Genomic DNA, 18,664 nt, shown 5'->3' on the forward strand with positions numbered 1-18,664 from the left:
GGGCGTTCGGGGTGACACGGACTCGCTCCCATCGTTCCCTTCCTGCGGTGAAGGTTGGATTACAAACGATGAACCGCTAATGAGAAACTGGGACAACCAGTCTACTCAATATTGTCTTTAGGGCCACCGAATGCAGCAGTTCCTGCGTTTGGAAGCGGAGCAGACCGAGGCCCCCGCTCCTCACGTGTGTGTTTTCTGAGCTGCCTTACAGGTTCACTTTTGATCGCTAAGACGCACACGCAGATCTGTAGGTACAGATTAGTGGGTTTGTTTTCATGAGCAAAACGTCTGAAGATGCCCTGGAATTTATCAAAAAATTGAAGTTTTGTGGTTGGTTGGTTTGTTTGGGGATTATTTTTGCCTTTTTTCCCCCAGTCTCTAGTTGTCTACTTTTAAGCTTAGATAACACACCATATTTCCACTCGGGACGTCTCTTTGCCCCACGTAAGTTCTTCAATGTGTTGAAAAGAGCTTCTTGTCCAATAAACAGGACTATGCCAGAACTGGATAAAACTCATAAAACAAAGGTTAAAATGTGCTGTTCGATGTCACTCGTGTGCAGAAGCCGACGGGTGAAGGAGCTGGAGCAGCTGTAAGAGCTGCAGCCACAAACCAACCCGCAGGCGGAGCTGCCCGCGAGCGCGGCGCAAATCCCGCAATACGCCACGAAACAACGCACGGGCTCAACTGCCCAAGCACAGACTGCGAACAACCACACTGCACCCTCCAAACTGGCAAAATCTGCATTTAATTTACAACATAGTAAAGGTTACAGGTAAAAAGCTCAACAGAAAGTGTGAAAAGGCCTGTTACATATTACACAAGTGTACAAACTTCTGTACAAAGCCCCAGGTGTTAAACTGTCCCCTCCTGCACTGGGCAGCTATGGCCCATAAGCTCTAAAATAACGAGAGCTTGTTCAAATCCAGGGAGGAGAAGAGCTTTAAAAACCAATGAGCAGTAAAGCTTCGCTTTTCAAGAAAAATCTTGCAAAGATCCACTTGCAAAAAAACACAACAAAAAACCATCCCCCCCCCAAAAAAAAACTCAGAAGATGACCTGTTCAGCTTTTACTTGCCCTAACTAATGTTACCCTAAAGAGTTGCCTTCATAAAGCAGACCGGCTGGAAAACGAAAGTTCTACATACCAGAGAGGAGCAAAACTAAAGGGAGATTTAAGAGTCCGCACGGAATATTTGGAAGAGCATCTGAGGCCCAGATGCTGTTTGACAGCAGCGGCACAGGAGCCGGATGGGGAAGGTCCCGGGTTCATCCACAGGACAGTCTGAGCTCCATCCCACGGTGCGGGGAGGGGGATGAACCAGCCTCTCGAGCCGTCGCTCGTGCGAACGGGGGAGGTACCAGCGCGTTTTACATCAACATGATCGAAAGGATCGCTCTGTGCATGCAGAGTGCACTCTGATTTTGGAGCATCCACTCCCGCAGCCACCAACTCTCCCAACGCTGCCCAGCAGGGGCTGCAGAGCGGACGGCTGCGTACGGCACTGCCAGCCCGGCGCACAGTTCCTGGAGAAACCCCTCGAGCGACACAGAAATGCGACTACATAGCTGAACTGCGTTATAGAATGTAAAGAAATCCAGAGTAAACCTAAGAAAAACAGCTCTGGCCTTACCTTGTATAAAGACATTATGTCTGAGCACAAGGGAATCGGAGTTTGAAAGGATTTGGAGGGCTGGAGCAACAACCCAACCCAGCTCCTCATTCTATTCCATGTGAAAAAGTGACGTAGTCAAACAATGTAATACCATGAAACCAACTTGGGCGCCGCTTTATTCACGGCGAGGCAGATTCTCTACTGGAATTCATATCCCAGCTTTAGGGAGCGCTCAGTTCTCACCCGCTAACGCAGCTGAAACAGCGTGCGGGTGGTGGCGTGGTTGTTCAACGTACAAGACACTGCTGATGGCTGCTCAGTGTTACGTGTCTCGTTGCATCTCGCGTATAATCTAACCTCACAGGTTCCGTTTGCAAATAAAACAGAACTACTTAAGTTAAAAGGGCCGCCAAGACACCGTGATGCACCGTCCGACACAGCAGCATGGCCGCGGAGCCCCCGCTGCTGCTCCGCCAGCTCAGCCCCGCGCGTTCACCAGCTACCGGGGCGCTGTAGTGTTTTTGGGTGGAAATTAAATCAAACTGCAGCCAGACTGAAATTAAAAAAAGTCCCACATCAGCGGGGTCCTGGAAACATAAAAAAGAAAAGCTGACCTATATTTTGCAAGTTCTAGAACTCACAGCAATGGGATTTCTGAAAGGCTTGGCCCCACAAACATTTACTTCTGATACAGCTGACCTGCTATGAGCAAGTCCAGCAGGAACAACAATATTCATAGTGAGCACGACACCTAAATACACGAATTTGCAGGGTCATCCCATAAATGATAATTAAATTGTATTACTCTGCCCCTTCGACTTACGGATCAAAATTCAGAGTAAGGACCTCTGGGACAGTAATGGCTAAGAAAAGGCTGCCAGATGTTTTTGATTCAAAAGGAGATGGGAGCTGTATTTTCTTTTTAAACAGACATATAAAAACGTTTGAAGACAGATCTTTAAAGGATATTTCACTTCTCCAATCTCGGTATTACATCTGGTTAGGACACTGAAATTTTAAAAAGACGATACTGCACATAAACAGTTTCTGGAGTTCGTAACTCCCGCCCTCCCTCGGCAGACCCAGCTCAGATCAGCAGGGACGGGGTCGGCTTCTTGCCTGGCCATGCCTCCTTCGCGTATTTCTTCTTCTTGGGTTCATTCACAGCTTCGGGATTAAAGACAGCGGGGTTGGGAGCTGGGTTCATGTTAACTGTTGAGGGCACAACGGGAGTCAAGTCCACATCTGGGGCAAGATTGGGGTAGGGCATGGGCAGCCCCCCAATGAGCGCTGTCCCGTGGACGCCGTGCGACTGGGAACCCGCCTCATTGTGAGTTGGGGGTAAACCCCCATATAATCCTCCGCTGTAGGGGAAGTTTTGCATACGTCGTGATGCAGAATCATCCGTGGTCAATGAGCCTGGATTGTCCAGCCGTTTTTTCTGCAGATGGAAGTATTGAAAGAATTAGTCAATATACATGAAACAAGCAATCTCCTTAAACTGGATGCCAAGGCCATTTTCCCCTAAAAGGGACCTAGATCAGCCACACACCAACTGGTTACAGACCATCTCCCAAGAGTTCTTCTGGGTTTCCTTGAAAACCACTGAATAACAAACTCTTAAAGGTGCACAATGCAGGAAGTGAGTTCATTAATGTAATGTATTAATGAGAAAGATGGGAGTTATTCTGTACCTTCACAGGGACAACTGCTGTCTGTACCATGTTCCTGAAGCGCCCAACAGAAGGGTCCACGTCCTCTGCAAAGGCAACAACAGTGAGGCTGTCAGTAGGAACAGGAAAAGATCCACCATCTATCCGGTAAAGGAACCTGCATGAAGAACTGGTTCACAGCCCTTCTGTCCCAAAGCCAGCGCTGCAGCTCTCAGGAAGCACAAGTTTGCCCAAATAAAGAGCTAAGGGGACACCTGGTGGCTTTGCCTCAAGGTAAGAAAGGCTTCCACTGTGAGAGCCAGTGTCGAAGGCTTTACTGAAATCCAAAAAGATCACACTGACTGGCTTCCCTTGGTCAACTGGGGGGGCATCCTACGAGAATACTGGAAAAAGGGCCTTAAAGGCATCAACTGAAGACAAAAGCAAAGTACTTACCTGGATTGATGATCTCATCATCATCACTGAATGTCACTCGGGAGTTCTTCCGTTTTCTCTTTGGTCTCTGAATATCCAAGTTTCCTTCCTCAATGGTTAGCGTGGAAATTCTTTTGTTGTGGGCTGTATTAAACTCTGTCAGGTTCTAATGACAAATTTAGAGATGAAGCAGTTTAAGCACCCAGTATGTGAAGCCTGATTTAATCATGTGATTGTGCATATCAACAGACCACAGCACACGTGTTCTGCTTCAACTGCAGACCCTGGGAGGGAAGAGCGCTCCGGTGCCACAACGCGATGCCCACAGGGGCGGTGGAGTCTCTGCGAGACATTCGGAACCTGCCTGAGCACAGCCCTGGGTGACCCGCTCCAGCTGACCCTGCTTGAGCAGAGGGGTTGGACCAGAGGATCCCAAGAGGTCCCTTCCAAACCCAACAATCCTGTAAATGTCACACACACTGCTCTCTCCTTCTTCACTAGACAACTGTAGGAAACAGGGCAGCGTTCGCTGTTACCTGCCAACGGGGAAATGTGGGAAACCACCCCTGATGTGGGGATGTTAATTGGCAAGACCTTTGCGAGACAACCATTGGACCAGCAGGATTATTAGGTCACAGATTCCGGGAAGCAGCGTGACCACAGGCTTATCGTGGCAGAACAAGACACTTCAGGCTGTCTTCAAGGCCAAAGAAATGAAGCACCCGAAGTTAAGGAAACAAGTGGGGAACGCTATCCGTTTAGCTGGAAAAGCCATCTAGGTACAACGTGCCACTGTACTCACATCAAGTTCTGTCTCCTCCTCTGGCAGCCCCAGCAAACCCTTGAGCTCTTCATCTTCGCCGCCCATCTTCTCGTCTCCTTTAACCGCTGACGGCAGCGTCTGGGGCTTCTCTCGCAGGGTATATGCTCGCGTAGAAGCCCCAAATGAAACTGTGGAGTCAATGGGTATCTGTTGGGGTTTGTGAGCTTCCAAACGGATGTGACCCAAGAATGTGCCATGTGCTGAGAACATCAAAACAATCTGTTAGTCATCAGCTCGGGCTCGGGGTATTTAAGTCTTGAAAAATTCAGAAACTGCACATATTTGGTCTGAGATACAAATCACTGAGATACTGCTGAAAACGTTAGCTATGTACGTTTTACCTACCGTCTCACAAACTAAGGTAACACACATCAGAATTCCTCAAAAAGTCATGGAAATAAATGACGAACACCAATTATTTCTGGATTCTTGTAGGTCCCAACGCACCATATCTGGAACCATTCCCTCGCTGGAAAAAACAGTATGTCAGGTTTTAGATCCTGGGCAACTACCCTCAGAAGAGAAAGCTGCATTAAAAGTGTGAAGGGAAGGCAAAGTCACCTTCCTTGCTTCTCTTGGCCTCTTAGAAATGTTGTTTTAAGCACCAGCAGAAGCAGATGTGAGCTGGCTGGAGCAAACACTCCTGACACTCACCACTCTTTCACTAGGATGCTCATTCGAATTACAGTCATCTAGCCACACAGGGCAAATAACAACAAAAGAGCAAAAAGTCGCAGATTCAGAAACGTTTAAGCACTGAAATATCGTCCTGCTGGCTGGTTAAATGGCACGCTACTTACTGCTGTTCAGATCTATGAGGAAAACCCTCTTGAGATGTTTGTGGTAGACCAAGGCAGCATGGACCCGAGAGCAAGACTGGTGGTCAATGGTGAAATCGCACAGATCAGGATTTCTCCCAAAGAGATAGTATTTCTTCTCATCAATGATGAGTTTCTGAGGTAGAATATCAAACAGAAAAGCACATTAGACTCCTACAATCTTTTGGATCTTCCTGAAGGAAAAAAATTAAAAAGAAAATGAATATACAGGGGAAATTCAAACCCAAGCGTCACAGCTAATCAATATTTCAGTTCTCTTCTCATTGTAAAATCAGAACAGCTGAATATGGAAGAGTCCTAGTTAATCCCTTCTGTAACAGCCAGCACAAGGCAGCCTGGGAAGGACAATAACTCTTCACAGCAGATCGTCTTACAGAAGAGATTCTCTCTCACATCTGCTCCCAGCGATTGTTACACATTGCTTGGTGCAGGCGGCCTGGGGTCTGGTCCAAGCCAGGAATCTGCGCTACATGATCTTCAGTCCAGCACAGAGCATCTAAATGACATTTCTGTACAGAAACGGACACAGAGGAGATTTCAGACTTTTAAAATAAAGATGTAATACTATCCTGAATATGCACTGTGGTATGAATCCATACTACCCTATTCAAGCAAATTGTTAATTTTAGGCTTAAATAAATTAATTGAATTAATTAAATTACTTCCTTTGGATTTAGTTTGAGAACAAGATGATAACACCCCGGGACAGAGTTCATGTTTTTCTTCAAGTAACTTTCCATTGTTTTTGAGTTGGAACATAGCAAATCTAGGAACTCACTGTTATCTTAGTTGCCTGGGAGCCAAAGTCTTTGTGAGCTCTGCCCACAGGCGCGAGGCAGCTGGAAGGGGACACGGACGGACAGACCCTGACTGACACCCAGACTGACCACTGAGAATATTCCCCGCCATTAGCATCAGGCTTTATATTTAAGGAGAGTCGGGTTTTTCTGGCTGCAGAGACCCATTCTGGTTCTGCCCTGTTTCGCTGGAGTTTTCTCTTGATTGGGCTTTTTGCCATTCCACTGTTGCAGAGGTCTCTGCGCTTTTCTGCCGCCTTCTCTCTTCTCTCTCTGGCATCAGCTGTTTGGAGCCAGGAGCTGCTTCTTGGGACCGGCTGCATTGAGTATCTTTTATTTTGTATTTCCATTTTATATATATTCATAGTAGTAGTGGTATAATAGTATTATTTTGTTATTTTCTTAAACCACCTTTCTCTCAACCCACAAGTTTCCTCCTCCCCTTTAATCCTCTCCCCTATTTGGGGTGGTGGTGAGGGGAGCGATTGTGACTGCGACACACACTAAACAAGACCATTCTCACTTGACAATGTTCCAAAAGATTTTTGCAAAGACACAAACGAATTCATAAACTGGAAATATTGCAATAAATCGGAGAAAATATTTTTATTGCCCTTCCTTCAAGATAACGTTTCCAAATTTTTCTGTGCCTCTGAGCTATAACCCAGTGTTATCCTTTATACACTGAGCTTAAACACTTCATGGCTTGTTTTAATGTCGCACTTTCTGGACCCAGCGATCACAAAGTGAACCCCAGATCTCTGCACGAGACCCGGGACACGGACGGCTCGGTTAGTATCAAGTGCTCAGCAATCCGCAAGAGGTAAGAAAGCTCCTTCTTGGTTACTGCTGTCTACCGTAAGACACAAACCTGAAAAACTATTTGCCACATGTACCAAACAGGGAAACAGACGGATCACATTGAAAACCGAGCCTGGTTCAGGTTATCCAGAGACCTGATGGAAGGAAGAGGGAACCGGGATGTTCGTACCACCAGCTTTCCTAAGGCAGGCAGAGAGCCCAGCCTTACAAAGCCAACTTGGCTGTTAGGGGACAGACTTGCCTGAGCTTACGGAATTGTTTGGCACACTGCTGCTTCTAGAACTCGTTTAGAAGCTGCTAATATAGAATTCAGAGAACCAATGAAGAATGGGGAGACCCAGACGCTAATTTTTCAGTTACTTACAAGTAAATGTGGAAAACGCTGGGAAATTTTCTATTGCTGGTGCCTACATGTATTATAAACCAAATATATACAACACCTATTTTCATACCTCAATGAGTTTGTCTCCCTTGACTACATCCAGATGTAAGCCAGGTGGAGGTTTCCCTGCCCTAGAAAATAAAGAAAGGGAAATATAGGATCAAAATATTGAATAAAAATTTTATTAGTGTTAGAGCTAATACCCTATTAGAGCCACAGAACAAACCTATACAACTGTAAGCAGATCTATTTTGGAGAAAATATGAAAACCCTATAATTTCCTATTGTTCCCTGCAGATTCATTCTAACAACACATAAAACCTGATTTTTTTAATAAGAATTAAGTTAACGGGACATGAGACATTTCAGCTGTTACTTCTCCATGTAAAAAAAATGTCTACAAAATGAACAGAGCAGCTGGACATGGTGAAGTTCAGGTTCTCCCACAGCAGCTACACGTATGGATTTGTTTGCCTTATAGAAGACATCAACTCCTTAGAATGATAAAATATTTAAGAGAGATGCCACTGAACAAAGCCAAGTTCCAGCAGAGGTTTTCCAAAGATTAGAACAACTACAAGCAAAAATTCTTTCTTCTGTATTAGAAACAGAAGAACGTGTTTCTTCAGTTGTCCCCCTTGTGCTCTGCACAAGTCCCCGCTCTGGGCCTTATGTCAGGACGATTCCATGAGGAATCTGTACAGATTATTTCCACCATTGATGGCAAATCCTGTACTGCAGGACTACAGAGTAATGGGACAGTTGGTCCAGAAGAGGAAGAAAAGCCGAAGCTGAGCTTAACTCTGGAAGGAACATATTGAGTAACAAAAATAAAACATATCAGAAAAAGAGGACAAAGCCATTAAGGATGTGATGCTCGCTAGAAGCACCGGATGGCAGGACTGAAGCTTTCCAGACGAGCAGGCAGCACCTCCTCAGTGGTGCTCAGACCCACCGCTGGGTCACATCAGCCCTGTCCAGCTGAAGCTCCGCTGAGGCCGGTCCCACCAGCCCACTGAGAAATTGCGAGTTGTAGCTATTAAGGACATAGGACAACTTCAGTTCTGCTGTGTTGGTTTAAAATTAGGTCAATTATTTAAGTTTCTAAATGTGGACTCAGAAGCCTAGATTTAGCCACTTCTTAAAACTCTTGGCCTACGTGTCTGCTGCGCGCACCGTCGTGCCCGGCTTCAAGGACAAGGTGGGATTTCCAGAACTCAGGAGCTCAGCGTCTCCAGACGCCTGTGTGCAGTCACCGCCAGGAACAGCTTCTTCTTGGCTCAGAGAAACGCGGTGCCTCTCGACCACACCATTCCAAATATACGGACATTCCAGAGCAAGCCTGACATCCCAACTCATGGGGTGGCAGACAGAGGAAAGAAAGATGCACAATCCCAAAACTGGGACAAAAGGAGGGACTGGCAGTATCTATTAAACATCTGATGGTCACCTCAAAACTACACCCCAGAGCATTCGTGCCTCGCTGGAATTCCTTTGACTCACTAGCAGCACCTCAGAAGGTATGAAAAAGTCTTAAAACTAGAATAGAGAATTGCCATCTGAAGACATTTTCTCATCTCATGGCATGGCTACATTTTAACCCACAGAAAGTACCGGCAACACCTTTATTCCAATTTTAGATGCATAGCCCATGCCTTTGCTAACATGTATGGAGGAATTACAGTTCGTTCATAAACAAGTGCTGGCATGAGCAAGTACGACTAAGACAGCATTCATTATTTCTGATCTGTCTTGAGCTAGTTTAACCACTGGAAACACAACAATAAAGTATTTCATATACTATGAAGAAGTAACTTATAACAGCATAAAATCTAAATCAAAGCCAGAACTGAAAACTGATGAAAACCTTGCATTTCATTATAATGCAAGTTGTAAACACTCTTGTATAAAAGCAGTGAGAAAAACAATAATAAAGATATGACATTTCATATTTCAAGTTGATCATCCAGAATAATTTTTGGCTTTATCTACTCTCTCACGCCACCATTTTATGGAGGCCCATCTTGTCTCAGATAGATGTTTGTTATTATGTACGTTCAGCACAACTAAAATCCATGAGTAATTCTTTTCTATGAGAGGGTTAAATGATCTTCCTAACTGAAGCAGGCGCTTCAAAAACAGGTGAAAATTTAAAGGCATATTCGCTAAGCACCCATTCATTGAGCACGATCATCAACGCACTGAAAGGCAGGGCACCTGTAGTGAAAAAAAGATGACTATGCAATTAGAGACTGCAGCGGTGCACGCACATACAGGCAGCTCATGCAAATGCTTTTTGGCTGTAACACTGGATCATTTTCCATGCGATTTAATATATAACTGCACACAGCCCGTGAGTAATAAAGGCTCTGGCACCCGAGGAAGATGGTACAGCTAAATCCATGCAGTAATGTAGCAAGAATTCAAACAAATAGCACAGGGCCCCAGGTAAACCAATCTTAAGGCCAAAAAGGCTGGACCAGATGATTTGCAGAGCTCCTCTCCAACGTGGACTTTTCTGTCACTCTAAAAGCGGCCAAATTCACAATCTCAATGTTACTGCTCCAATAGATCGCTCCCCCCCGACTTCTTAATTCAGTATAATTAAAAAAACCCAGGCTAGTTTCACACAGATAAATTTCTTATGGCGAATACACGTCAAGAGTCTAAACTGCAACGTGCGGCACATCCCGCGCTCCGTGTAACGCCGGGCAGGGCTCCGAGCGCCCGCCCGCGCTGCCCGGCGCCCTCGGGCCGAGGCGGCCACGATGGCCGCACCCGAGCCGGGCCCCGGCAGACCCAGCGCCGCAGCCGCCGCCTCGGCGGGCCGGGGAGCCCCGGGGGCCCGGGCAGCGCCTCAGCCCCGCGGCCCTGCCCGCCCCACGCCCGCCCGGCCCGGCCCGGCCCCCTGGGCCCGGCCCCGCCGCCACTCCCCCGGCCCGGCCCAGCGGGCACCGCACCCCGCCGCTCCCCACGGCACAGCCAGAGGCGAGCGGCCCGGCCGAGCGGCACCGAGCGCCCCAGCCCGCCCGCTCACCAGCTGGGGCACTCGAACAGCGACAGGCCGCCGCCGGAGTTCGCGTTCGCCGCCATCTTGGCTCTGCCCCATTCAGGCGGGCGCGGGGCAGGATGGGAAGCGGGAGGACCAGCGCGGGAGGCGATCCCGGCGTGCACCGCGCGGCGTGGGCGGGGCCTGCGGCGGCCGCCGGGACACGGGCGGGGCGGGAGCTGCCCCGTGCGATCCGGCGCCCCCGGGGCTGCCCACTGGCAAGTGAAGCGCGGGGGGACACCCGCGTCACACCCGGTGTAGAATCAGAGTCGTTTTGGTTGGAAGAGACCCTGAGGATCATGGAGTCAACCATAACCCACCCCGGCACTGCCCCGTGTCCTGAGACCCTCATTCCATGTCCAGCCCTCCAGGGCTGGTGACTCCAGCACTGCCCTGGGCAGCCTGTTCCAATGCCCCACAGCCCTTTGGGGAAGAAACTGTTCCTAAATCCAACCTCAGCCTCCCCTGGCGCAACTCGAGGCCGTTTCCTCTGCTCCTGGCGCTTGTTCCTGGGGAGCAGAGCCCGACTCCCCTGGCTCCAAGCTCCTTTCAGGCAGTTCAGAGACCAGAAGGTCTCCCCTCAGCTCTGTTCTCCAGCTGAACCCCCAGCTCCCATCACCATTCAGGCTCAGCAAAGTTCTAGGAACAGGCAACTAGTCCAAGTTGTCCCAACACAGTTCTGGGACAACAGATTTATTTTTCTGTGACCATCTACTGCACGGGATTTTGTGTATGTCCATGTGCAAGTTATTCAGTGGTTCATCAGAGACCACGGAACTAAAGCTGGAGGAAACGCTGCTGTTGCTGATATAAAGTCAGAGGGAACTGCAAACATACCAGTGCCAATGTCTAAACTGCAAGAGAAAGAAGCTCCAACATAGACTTTTAAAAGTGTTTATTGATGGTTATTAGATGGAATGATGGCGCAATAGTGCAAACCACTGTGCAACTGGGAGAACACGCTCCCTTCCCAGCTTTCACATTTACTTTATGATACAGGAGACATGGAATAAGGATTAAATACAAAATGGGTCAGCCTGCTGCGTTTACCGCGCTCCATTGGGCTTTGGACAGGTTACTGTTCCCTCAGTGCATGTCAGTTCAGGGCTACATGGAAGCAGGAGCAGCTGCTACATTCTGTCCAGCTCTACTAGCGAGACAGTTCCAACCACCCATCTTGAATTTGCACACACACCTCAGCCTGGAGAACCTGGCACTTGGCTCAGCCAGTTCCTGCACTTTATGTTTCACAGAGAATGAAAAATACCAGATGTTCGCAAGCCACATGTAATATTTACTAGTACACACTACAGTAGAGCTTCAAAAGTACTTCTTCAGAAGCAAGACTTCAGCTAGTACTCACCTATCTTGCTAGCTTGTAAACTTAGGTGCCCACTTCCTCATCTCGGCATGATTTTCTCCCTGGAAGCTTCTAGAAACAACTAGGAGAAAGCAGCTAAACTCTGTATTTCTAGGGCTTGAGAGCCAGCATTGGAAGAGATTTATTTGTCCAATAACAAACCACCAGCTAGTTTCTCTAAGGAAGTTGCATTCTTAAATTATAAGTCAAAGAACATCCTGTCTCAAATGGTGCATTTTGGAAAACAAACGACCCCACCACACTCAAAAATTAAACACAGTTACACGTCTCAAGGCTGAACTGACCAGCACATAGTGGTTCCAACCATCACCCGTGCGTACTTCTCCTTGCTTTCCAATTCTGTAACATCACCTTTCTGTCCAAGAGAATCGAGAACCACAGCCACTTGGAGATAATAAAACCATGGGGCAGATACTGGAGACTTTAGAAACCGCTGGATTCAGGCAATGTGAATCGGTGCTGTGCCCTCTTTGAATGCCACTCTTATTCCAGTCCAACAAAGTTACCGATAAATATAACAAGCTAAAGTTGTGCCATTTGTCATAAACGAGACATCTCCAATTATGCATCACACTTCAGCATACAGTTGGGACAGGGAATAATACATTACAGAAAGCAAACCCACAAGATTTTAGTTACATAAAACAATATAATTTGTAAATAAACTGATAAATACTGTCTCCATGGTTCACTAATTCCAAATACTAGTTATCTGCACATTAGTTGCTAATATCTATCACTAGAAGTAGTTCCAGCTTGTGCTCTCTCAGGGTGGTCAATTCATTTGAGACTAGGCAGCCTGTTCCCTCTGAGGGGAAAAAATCTCAGCCATGAGACTAAGTTCCATGGGAAGGTTTCGTCGCCTGCCAGATAATGAGTCCTATGATTAGAGAAGCCACAGCAAGGCCAAGAATCAGGATACACATCTTCTTACGGGACTTTTTCTAATAAAAGAAGAAAAAAAAAGCCACTGATACCAGGAAGAGATGACAAGAGGAAAAAGCATGTCTACCAGTTCCTAACTGTGGTGAACTAGAGCACTCGACACCCGTACTTACTCAAGAGAAATAACCAGTGCGTGATCCTACAGATAAAGGTGTTTAGTTTTAGGAGCACAGAGGTCTAAGAAATGGAGTTAAAGTCCAAATGCGACAAGTTTTGCTTCTCTTAAGGAAAATGCAAGCTCTGCTTCAAGCTGGCTACAGAAAGAGGACTTGACAACATCTACCACGTGCTTTCATCCCGATGGACATCACCGTGGCTTCAAAGGAAAGCCAAACACCTCTTTGTGATTTAGATTTTCCAGTTAAGACCAATTAAAGTGCTAAGCAGTTCTCTGGTACAGCATCCCCTTGGCCAATTGGGGTTGGTGTGGAAATAGTATTGCATTTCTACAGTTTAAATTATTTAATATACAGTTACTGTACTTGGATTTTACAACTTCAATCATTATATTAATCATAGAAAACTCCAGTCTGTCCATATGCCTACAGTCTGTTTATGTCCATAGATACCAAGTTAAAAACTTGGTATGTAAGGATTTGAGGACAGTTATACATAACCATGTCTCCATCCAGAAAACCACATCTAATACATGGCAAATAGCTCCCAAACTGAGATTTATAACATACCTCAAAACTTTATGTAGGAAACCATGGGGAGAGAAAACACTACTAAATGCTGCCAGAGCTACTTCCCCTCCCTTGCGCTAACCAGCACTGGAGTTTTGTCACCTTCTGGGACCTCCCCATTTAAAAAATTGGAATCTTTCAAGCTGTTATCTCGTGTGGAAAACTGAAGTCCCAGCAGTGAAATTGTGTATAGGACTGACTGAACCCTTATTCCTGCACAGAACACGGACACACGAGGACAATACTGATGAAAGGAACATACAGAACACTGAATATCATACAAAAGGAGATTTAAGCAGCAGTGAGAACCACTGCAAGAGATTTGATGGGACAGGGAGGGCAGACTATGGGATAGAAGCTTGGCAGTAAGACAGAAGAATGCTGCAAATCCCAGTCACCGGGAGCTGCCCTGGTCTGGGTAAGGAGTTCTACACATCAGCCCCTTGTCTGATACATTTACAACATTAGAATTTGTTCTTTTTTACTGTTCTGCTGATCCTGAAAACAGCCAAAGCAGCTACACATTTCAACTTGCTGAGCACACCTCCGTGCAGGAGGCTGACTGCAGATCCTCTGAAGCAAAGGCCAACTTCAATGCCATGTTTTTGACTCAAGTGCGTTATCTATTCCTCGCAGCACAATTTGGAGCGAGTGTCAGCTCGCACAAGCTGTTTTTAATGACTTGGTTTATGTGCTGCAGTCCCTGTTCCATTATTGCTCAACCGCACATTGACAATAACGTAAGCACACAGAATTTACCTGATAATAGGCAGCTCTCTGTAGCTGCTCGCTGGCTCTTTCCACGTGGACTTCTGCACTTTCCACATTTGCCTCTATGCTATCTACGGGAAAATAAGAGAACTCATTGTAAAATATCTAAGAGCTTCAGTGTTTAAAAAGAAAAATCTGAAATACGATACTTTTATTAAGAAATACTGGAAAATGTAAACTATGTAGGCAAAATATGTAACTGAACTAAAAAGAAACTTCCTGTTATCCAAACACACTTACCAATCATATCTCCTTGGTCATGAATCATCATGGCTAAATCCTTAAATATCTGATTGACATCCAGAATGTCTGCCTGAAGACAACAGTTCGACAAGTTATAGCAAACACCGGTTACAATCTTTCTAAGCCTCATTCTTGGCAGTGATTCCGACCATCGCTCACAATGTCAGAGCAGATCCCATCGTGCACTGACTGAGGCGACTTGATGCTGCTGCCTATGGAACTTGGGGTTAATCCAGGAGCCTCCAGTGCTCCCGCTACTCAGTATTTGTGTCATCACTCTGGCAATGGCCACAGTACGGAACTGAGATGGACACTGTGACACAAGCTCCCCCTGCCATCTCTGAAGGACCACCAGTCAACACCAAAGGAAAATATACCTAATGTCCTTCAACAGGAGCAGGGAGATTGATCTCGGCATCAATCCTCTCTACGAGGAACTCTGCTCCTCCACCTGCAGATCTCCTCAGCCCAGCCCATTAGTTAGCACTGCACGACTTCTTTGGTTTATCTCCCAATACTGTTAACTGTGCAGGATCTACTGGTCACCTCTAATTGCCTGATTGCTGTTTCTCTTTCTTTAATGAGTTCAAGGTCCTGTTCAGTTATTGCCACATCATCTTCCTGAGACTGCATTTGATTCCAGTCTTCACCACTGTGAAGAGACAGAAATAAAGCACAGTTCTTTCTCCCAGTACAGCTGCTTCCACAGACCCTGGCCCACGTTACAAAAACTTTAGTTACGCATAGTTAGAACTATACACCAAGAGTACAAGAAGCTGTTACCTATCAAATGAAACAAGCTGTTCTTCTCGGAACCGATCATCAGCCTGGAAGAGAAAAATGAGTTATTAGTCTTTTAGTCTTGCAGGCTACCAGGACAGGAGTATCTTAAGACAAAGGCATCTATTGTCCAGAGAGCTCTTTGAGAACGCCACTGTCACTTCAACTTTCAGATTTAACTTCGGTTAATCAAGATTAGATTGAGATTCCTCTTTAGATTTTAGATTCAGATTGTCTCCGCAAATCAGAGGCAACCGAGAGATCAAAAGCAGCTAGTCCGTTTACTCAGATTAGCCGTCATCGTTTGGCACTTCCTTTCTCAACATGTAATAAAACCTTAGAGCATAATCCAACTGATACGTGTGTGCTCTTGTTAATTAAGCCCGCACACTTAACACAAAGCCCCAACGCATGGGCAGAAAAATGCTTTTGCTGCCCTTTTTATTAGGGATTCTTAGTAGTCACATGAGTTTGTCAAAACGTAATATGGAGGAGGTTTGAACGTACATTGGAGATACTAGCAGGACAGAAACTATAAGAAAATAAGGAAACATAGAGTGAAATTTAAGATGTGATTTAAGGTGTGGTAAGCAGCCAACTGATCTCTTAAAATTTACAGCCTAGGGCAGATGCCAAGCAAAGAGCAGCCTGCAATACCTTGCTATTAACTACACTTTGCCTCCCCATCTCATCCTCCATAATATTTGCAACTACCAGGATTCCTTCCCTCCTCTACTAACATTGACAAGGAGGACACTGAAATGAGTGCCTGGTGCTCACAACATCTGCAATGACAAAACTAACGCACCGAGGCCTTGTCTGCACTCAGTGCTGTGTCAGCGGACGGCTATGAAGCTGGTAGACAAGGGCAAGGGCTCTCAGAAGACTTGTAGATCACTACAGCAACACAAAATTCCTGTAAATACTCACAGAGATCCGGGAGCCAGCTCTCGCCCTGGCTACAGTCTCTTTTTCCTTCTCTGACACTCGCCTCTGTACTGCCTGGAAGTTATTTAAGGCCGCAGAGAAGTCATTCATTAAACGTTCTTTCTGAAGCCTCTGTTGGCGCTGAAGAATTGAAGCAAAAACAAGTGTTCAGATATTGCCATTCACGACTTTCAAAACAAACCCCATCATCATCATCATCATCACAACAATGAATGCTGGTATGCAAGTGATCTTCTGGATCCAGCATTCTGAGGCACTGCAGAGAACAAAAAGCCCAACGTATTATCTAAGTCTAAGCTAGTTTCATGAAATGAGTGATTTAAAAACACATCCAGACCTGCTCAGATGCAGACAGAGGAAGCGGTAGAGACCCCAGCTCCTTTAGATATTCATTTGTCTCTTTGGCAAGGCGGTTTGCAGAATGCTGTAGCTGTTGTCTGAAATCAAAGTTCAAAAGCAGTTACACAAGCTTCTACCTAAAAAACAGTCTGTGAGCATTTCAGTTCTGAAAATAATCACCATGTAGGGGTTCTGATCACACATCTTCCTGGTGGGGGATTTTCACCCTAGTGGAACAGAGATGTACTCTCAGCTTTTACCATCAACTTGACTCTGAACTTACTTTCAAGTTTTAAGACTCCAGAAATTACTCTTCTCATAACTTGCTGTTTATACTTCACAAGTTTGTAAAAGCTGCACAGACAGACAGACAGACTCCTTGTTCAGTCTCTCTAGCAGTCAGTTTGGACTGTGCCTGTTTAAATGTCTTCTAGATCATCCCCTGCTGGCATACGATTTTTTTGAAATTACATGTGGCATTTTGGCTGCCATACAGGACTGCTAATCTTCCTAGTGTGTAAATCCACCTGTACTACAAGCTACTTTTTCATCAATTATGGGTCTTCTTGCTATTTTTCCTTATTGCTCTTATGTGAGGAACAAGCACCTACAGACAGAAGGAAAGAGAACCTCGACAAACATCAGCCCATTTAACACTTACAGGTTCTCCTGAAGCTTGCTGGAATCCTGCTTGGTTCCCAGCTGGCTCATCAAATTCTTTATTTGAGCGGCTGAAGATAAAGAGATCACAAGATGAGTTAGGAAGACAAGTTCTAGTGTATTTTACTCCTTGGATGCATTCTAGCATGACAACCATATGACCAAGAAACTGCAACGCCATTTACTTAACGACAATCTGTTCAGCAGCAGAACGCTTCCTGCGGAACTCCGCCAGCACATTCAAGAGGAAACAAGCAGGTCAACATCAGTCGTCAGAAATTCCGGGACCAGCAGCAACTCCCAGGTCCCCCACACAAGGCGGGGTGACAACTTTTGCTCACTGATTCCACTCGGGCACCTCACTGAAGGCACCTCAAGGGGAGCAGTAGCCGCGCTCTTGCCATGGGGACAGAGGGTTTCGGTTCTGCTGGGGAATCCCAGAATCACAGCCTGGTTGGGTTGCAGGGACCTCTGGAGATCATCCAGCCCAGCCCTGCTCACGCAGGGTCACCGGAGGATCACACAGGATCCCAGGGGTCTGAATGTCCCAGAGCAGGAGACTCCACACCCGCTCTGCGCAGCCTGGGCCAGGCTCTGGCACCTCCCAACAAACGAGTTTCTGCTCATGTTCAGATGGAGCCTCCTGTGTTTCAGTCTGTGCCCGTTGCCCCTCACCCTGGCGTTGGGCACCACTGAACAGAGTCTGGTCCATCCTCTGACACCCACCCTGAGATACTGATCAGCATAAATAAGGTCCGTCTCAGCTTTTCTTCTCCAGCTGAACAGCCTCTCAGTGTCTCCTCATCACAAAGATGCTCCAGCCCCCTCAGCATCTCCGTGTCCCTCCCTGGACTCTCTCCAGTGATTCCTTGTCCTTCTTGAACTGGGGAGCCCAGAACTGGCCCCAGTTCTGCAGATGTGGCCTCCCCAGGCAGAGCAGAGGGGGCGGATTCACCTCCCTGACCTGCTGCTCACACTCTTCCTCACGCACCCCAGGCACCATTGGCCTCTTGGCGACAAGGGCACATTGCTGGTTCGTGGCCAACCTGTTGTCCACCAGAACTCCCAAGTAAAATGGTAAAAATGACACAAACACCGCACGGGAACTGACAGCAGCGCATGTTTCACCCAGGCCAGGGGCGCCGGACCAGCTGTTAATTACAGCGCGGGGTTCCGCGGCCGCGGGGAAGTGGGGCCCGCACCCCCGGGAGGCCCCGGCCCGCCCGGCACCTCCCGCCCCGCACCGGCGAGGCGGCCGCTCCCCACGGGCTCCGCCGGGCCGGGCTGCCCCTTCCCGCCCGGGCTGCCCCTTCCCTCCCGCCCGGCCCCGGCCGCACTCACTGTACTGCGCGATGCGCTGCACGTTGGCGCTGCATGTCTGGATGATGCCGCCGAAGTCCCTGGGCGGCGGCGCCCCGGGGCGCAGCGGGTCCAGCGGCCCGTACGACATGGCCGGGTCGGGAGCGAGCGCGGCTCCGCCGGGCCCGGCTGACAGC

At 47.2% G+C, this 18,664-nt stretch overlaps 2 protein-coding genes across 3 annotated transcripts; both read right to left on the bottom strand.

The window, feature by feature from the left end:
* Positions 1-729: 729 nt before the first annotated feature.
* PPP1R8 (protein phosphatase 1 regulatory subunit 8) lies at positions 730-10,470 on the bottom strand. Of its 2 annotated transcripts, none has more exons than XM_080357499.1 (7): positions 10,404-10,470; positions 7,437-7,497; positions 5,327-5,480; positions 4,506-4,654; positions 3,725-3,869; positions 3,311-3,375; positions 730-3,057 (listed from the first exon to the last, which is right to left on the bottom strand). In XM_080357499.1, the coding sequence occupies exons 1-7, from the start codon at positions 10,457-10,459 to the stop codon at positions 2,704-2,706; spliced, it is 984 nt and encodes a 327-aa protein (XP_080213625.1). In that variant the 5' UTR covers positions 10,460-10,470; the 3' UTR covers positions 730-2,703. The 2 variants fall into 2 exon arrangements, with proteins under 2 accessions (XP_080213625.1, XP_080213624.1); XM_080357498.1 differs by having other exon boundaries at positions 4,506-4,726.
* Positions 10,471-11,295: 825 nt separating this feature from the next.
* STX12 (syntaxin 12) lies at positions 11,296-18,664 on the bottom strand. The gene is made up of 9 exons (XM_080357500.1): positions 18,510-18,664; positions 17,170-17,239; positions 16,507-16,606; positions 16,152-16,289; positions 15,225-15,268; positions 14,988-15,093; positions 14,439-14,511; positions 14,187-14,269; positions 11,296-12,740 (listed from the first exon to the last, which is right to left on the bottom strand). Exons 1-9 carry the CDS (start codon positions 18,616-18,618, stop codon positions 12,633-12,635), a joined length of 831 nt encoding a protein of 276 aa, XP_080213626.1. The 5' UTR covers positions 18,619-18,664; the 3' UTR covers positions 11,296-12,632.

Source organism: Nesoenas mayeri (genome assembly GCF_963082525.1).
Source record: "Nesoenas mayeri genome assembly, chromosome: 21".
Lineage (NCBI taxonomy): Eukaryota > Metazoa > Chordata > Aves > Columbiformes > Columbidae > Nesoenas > Nesoenas mayeri.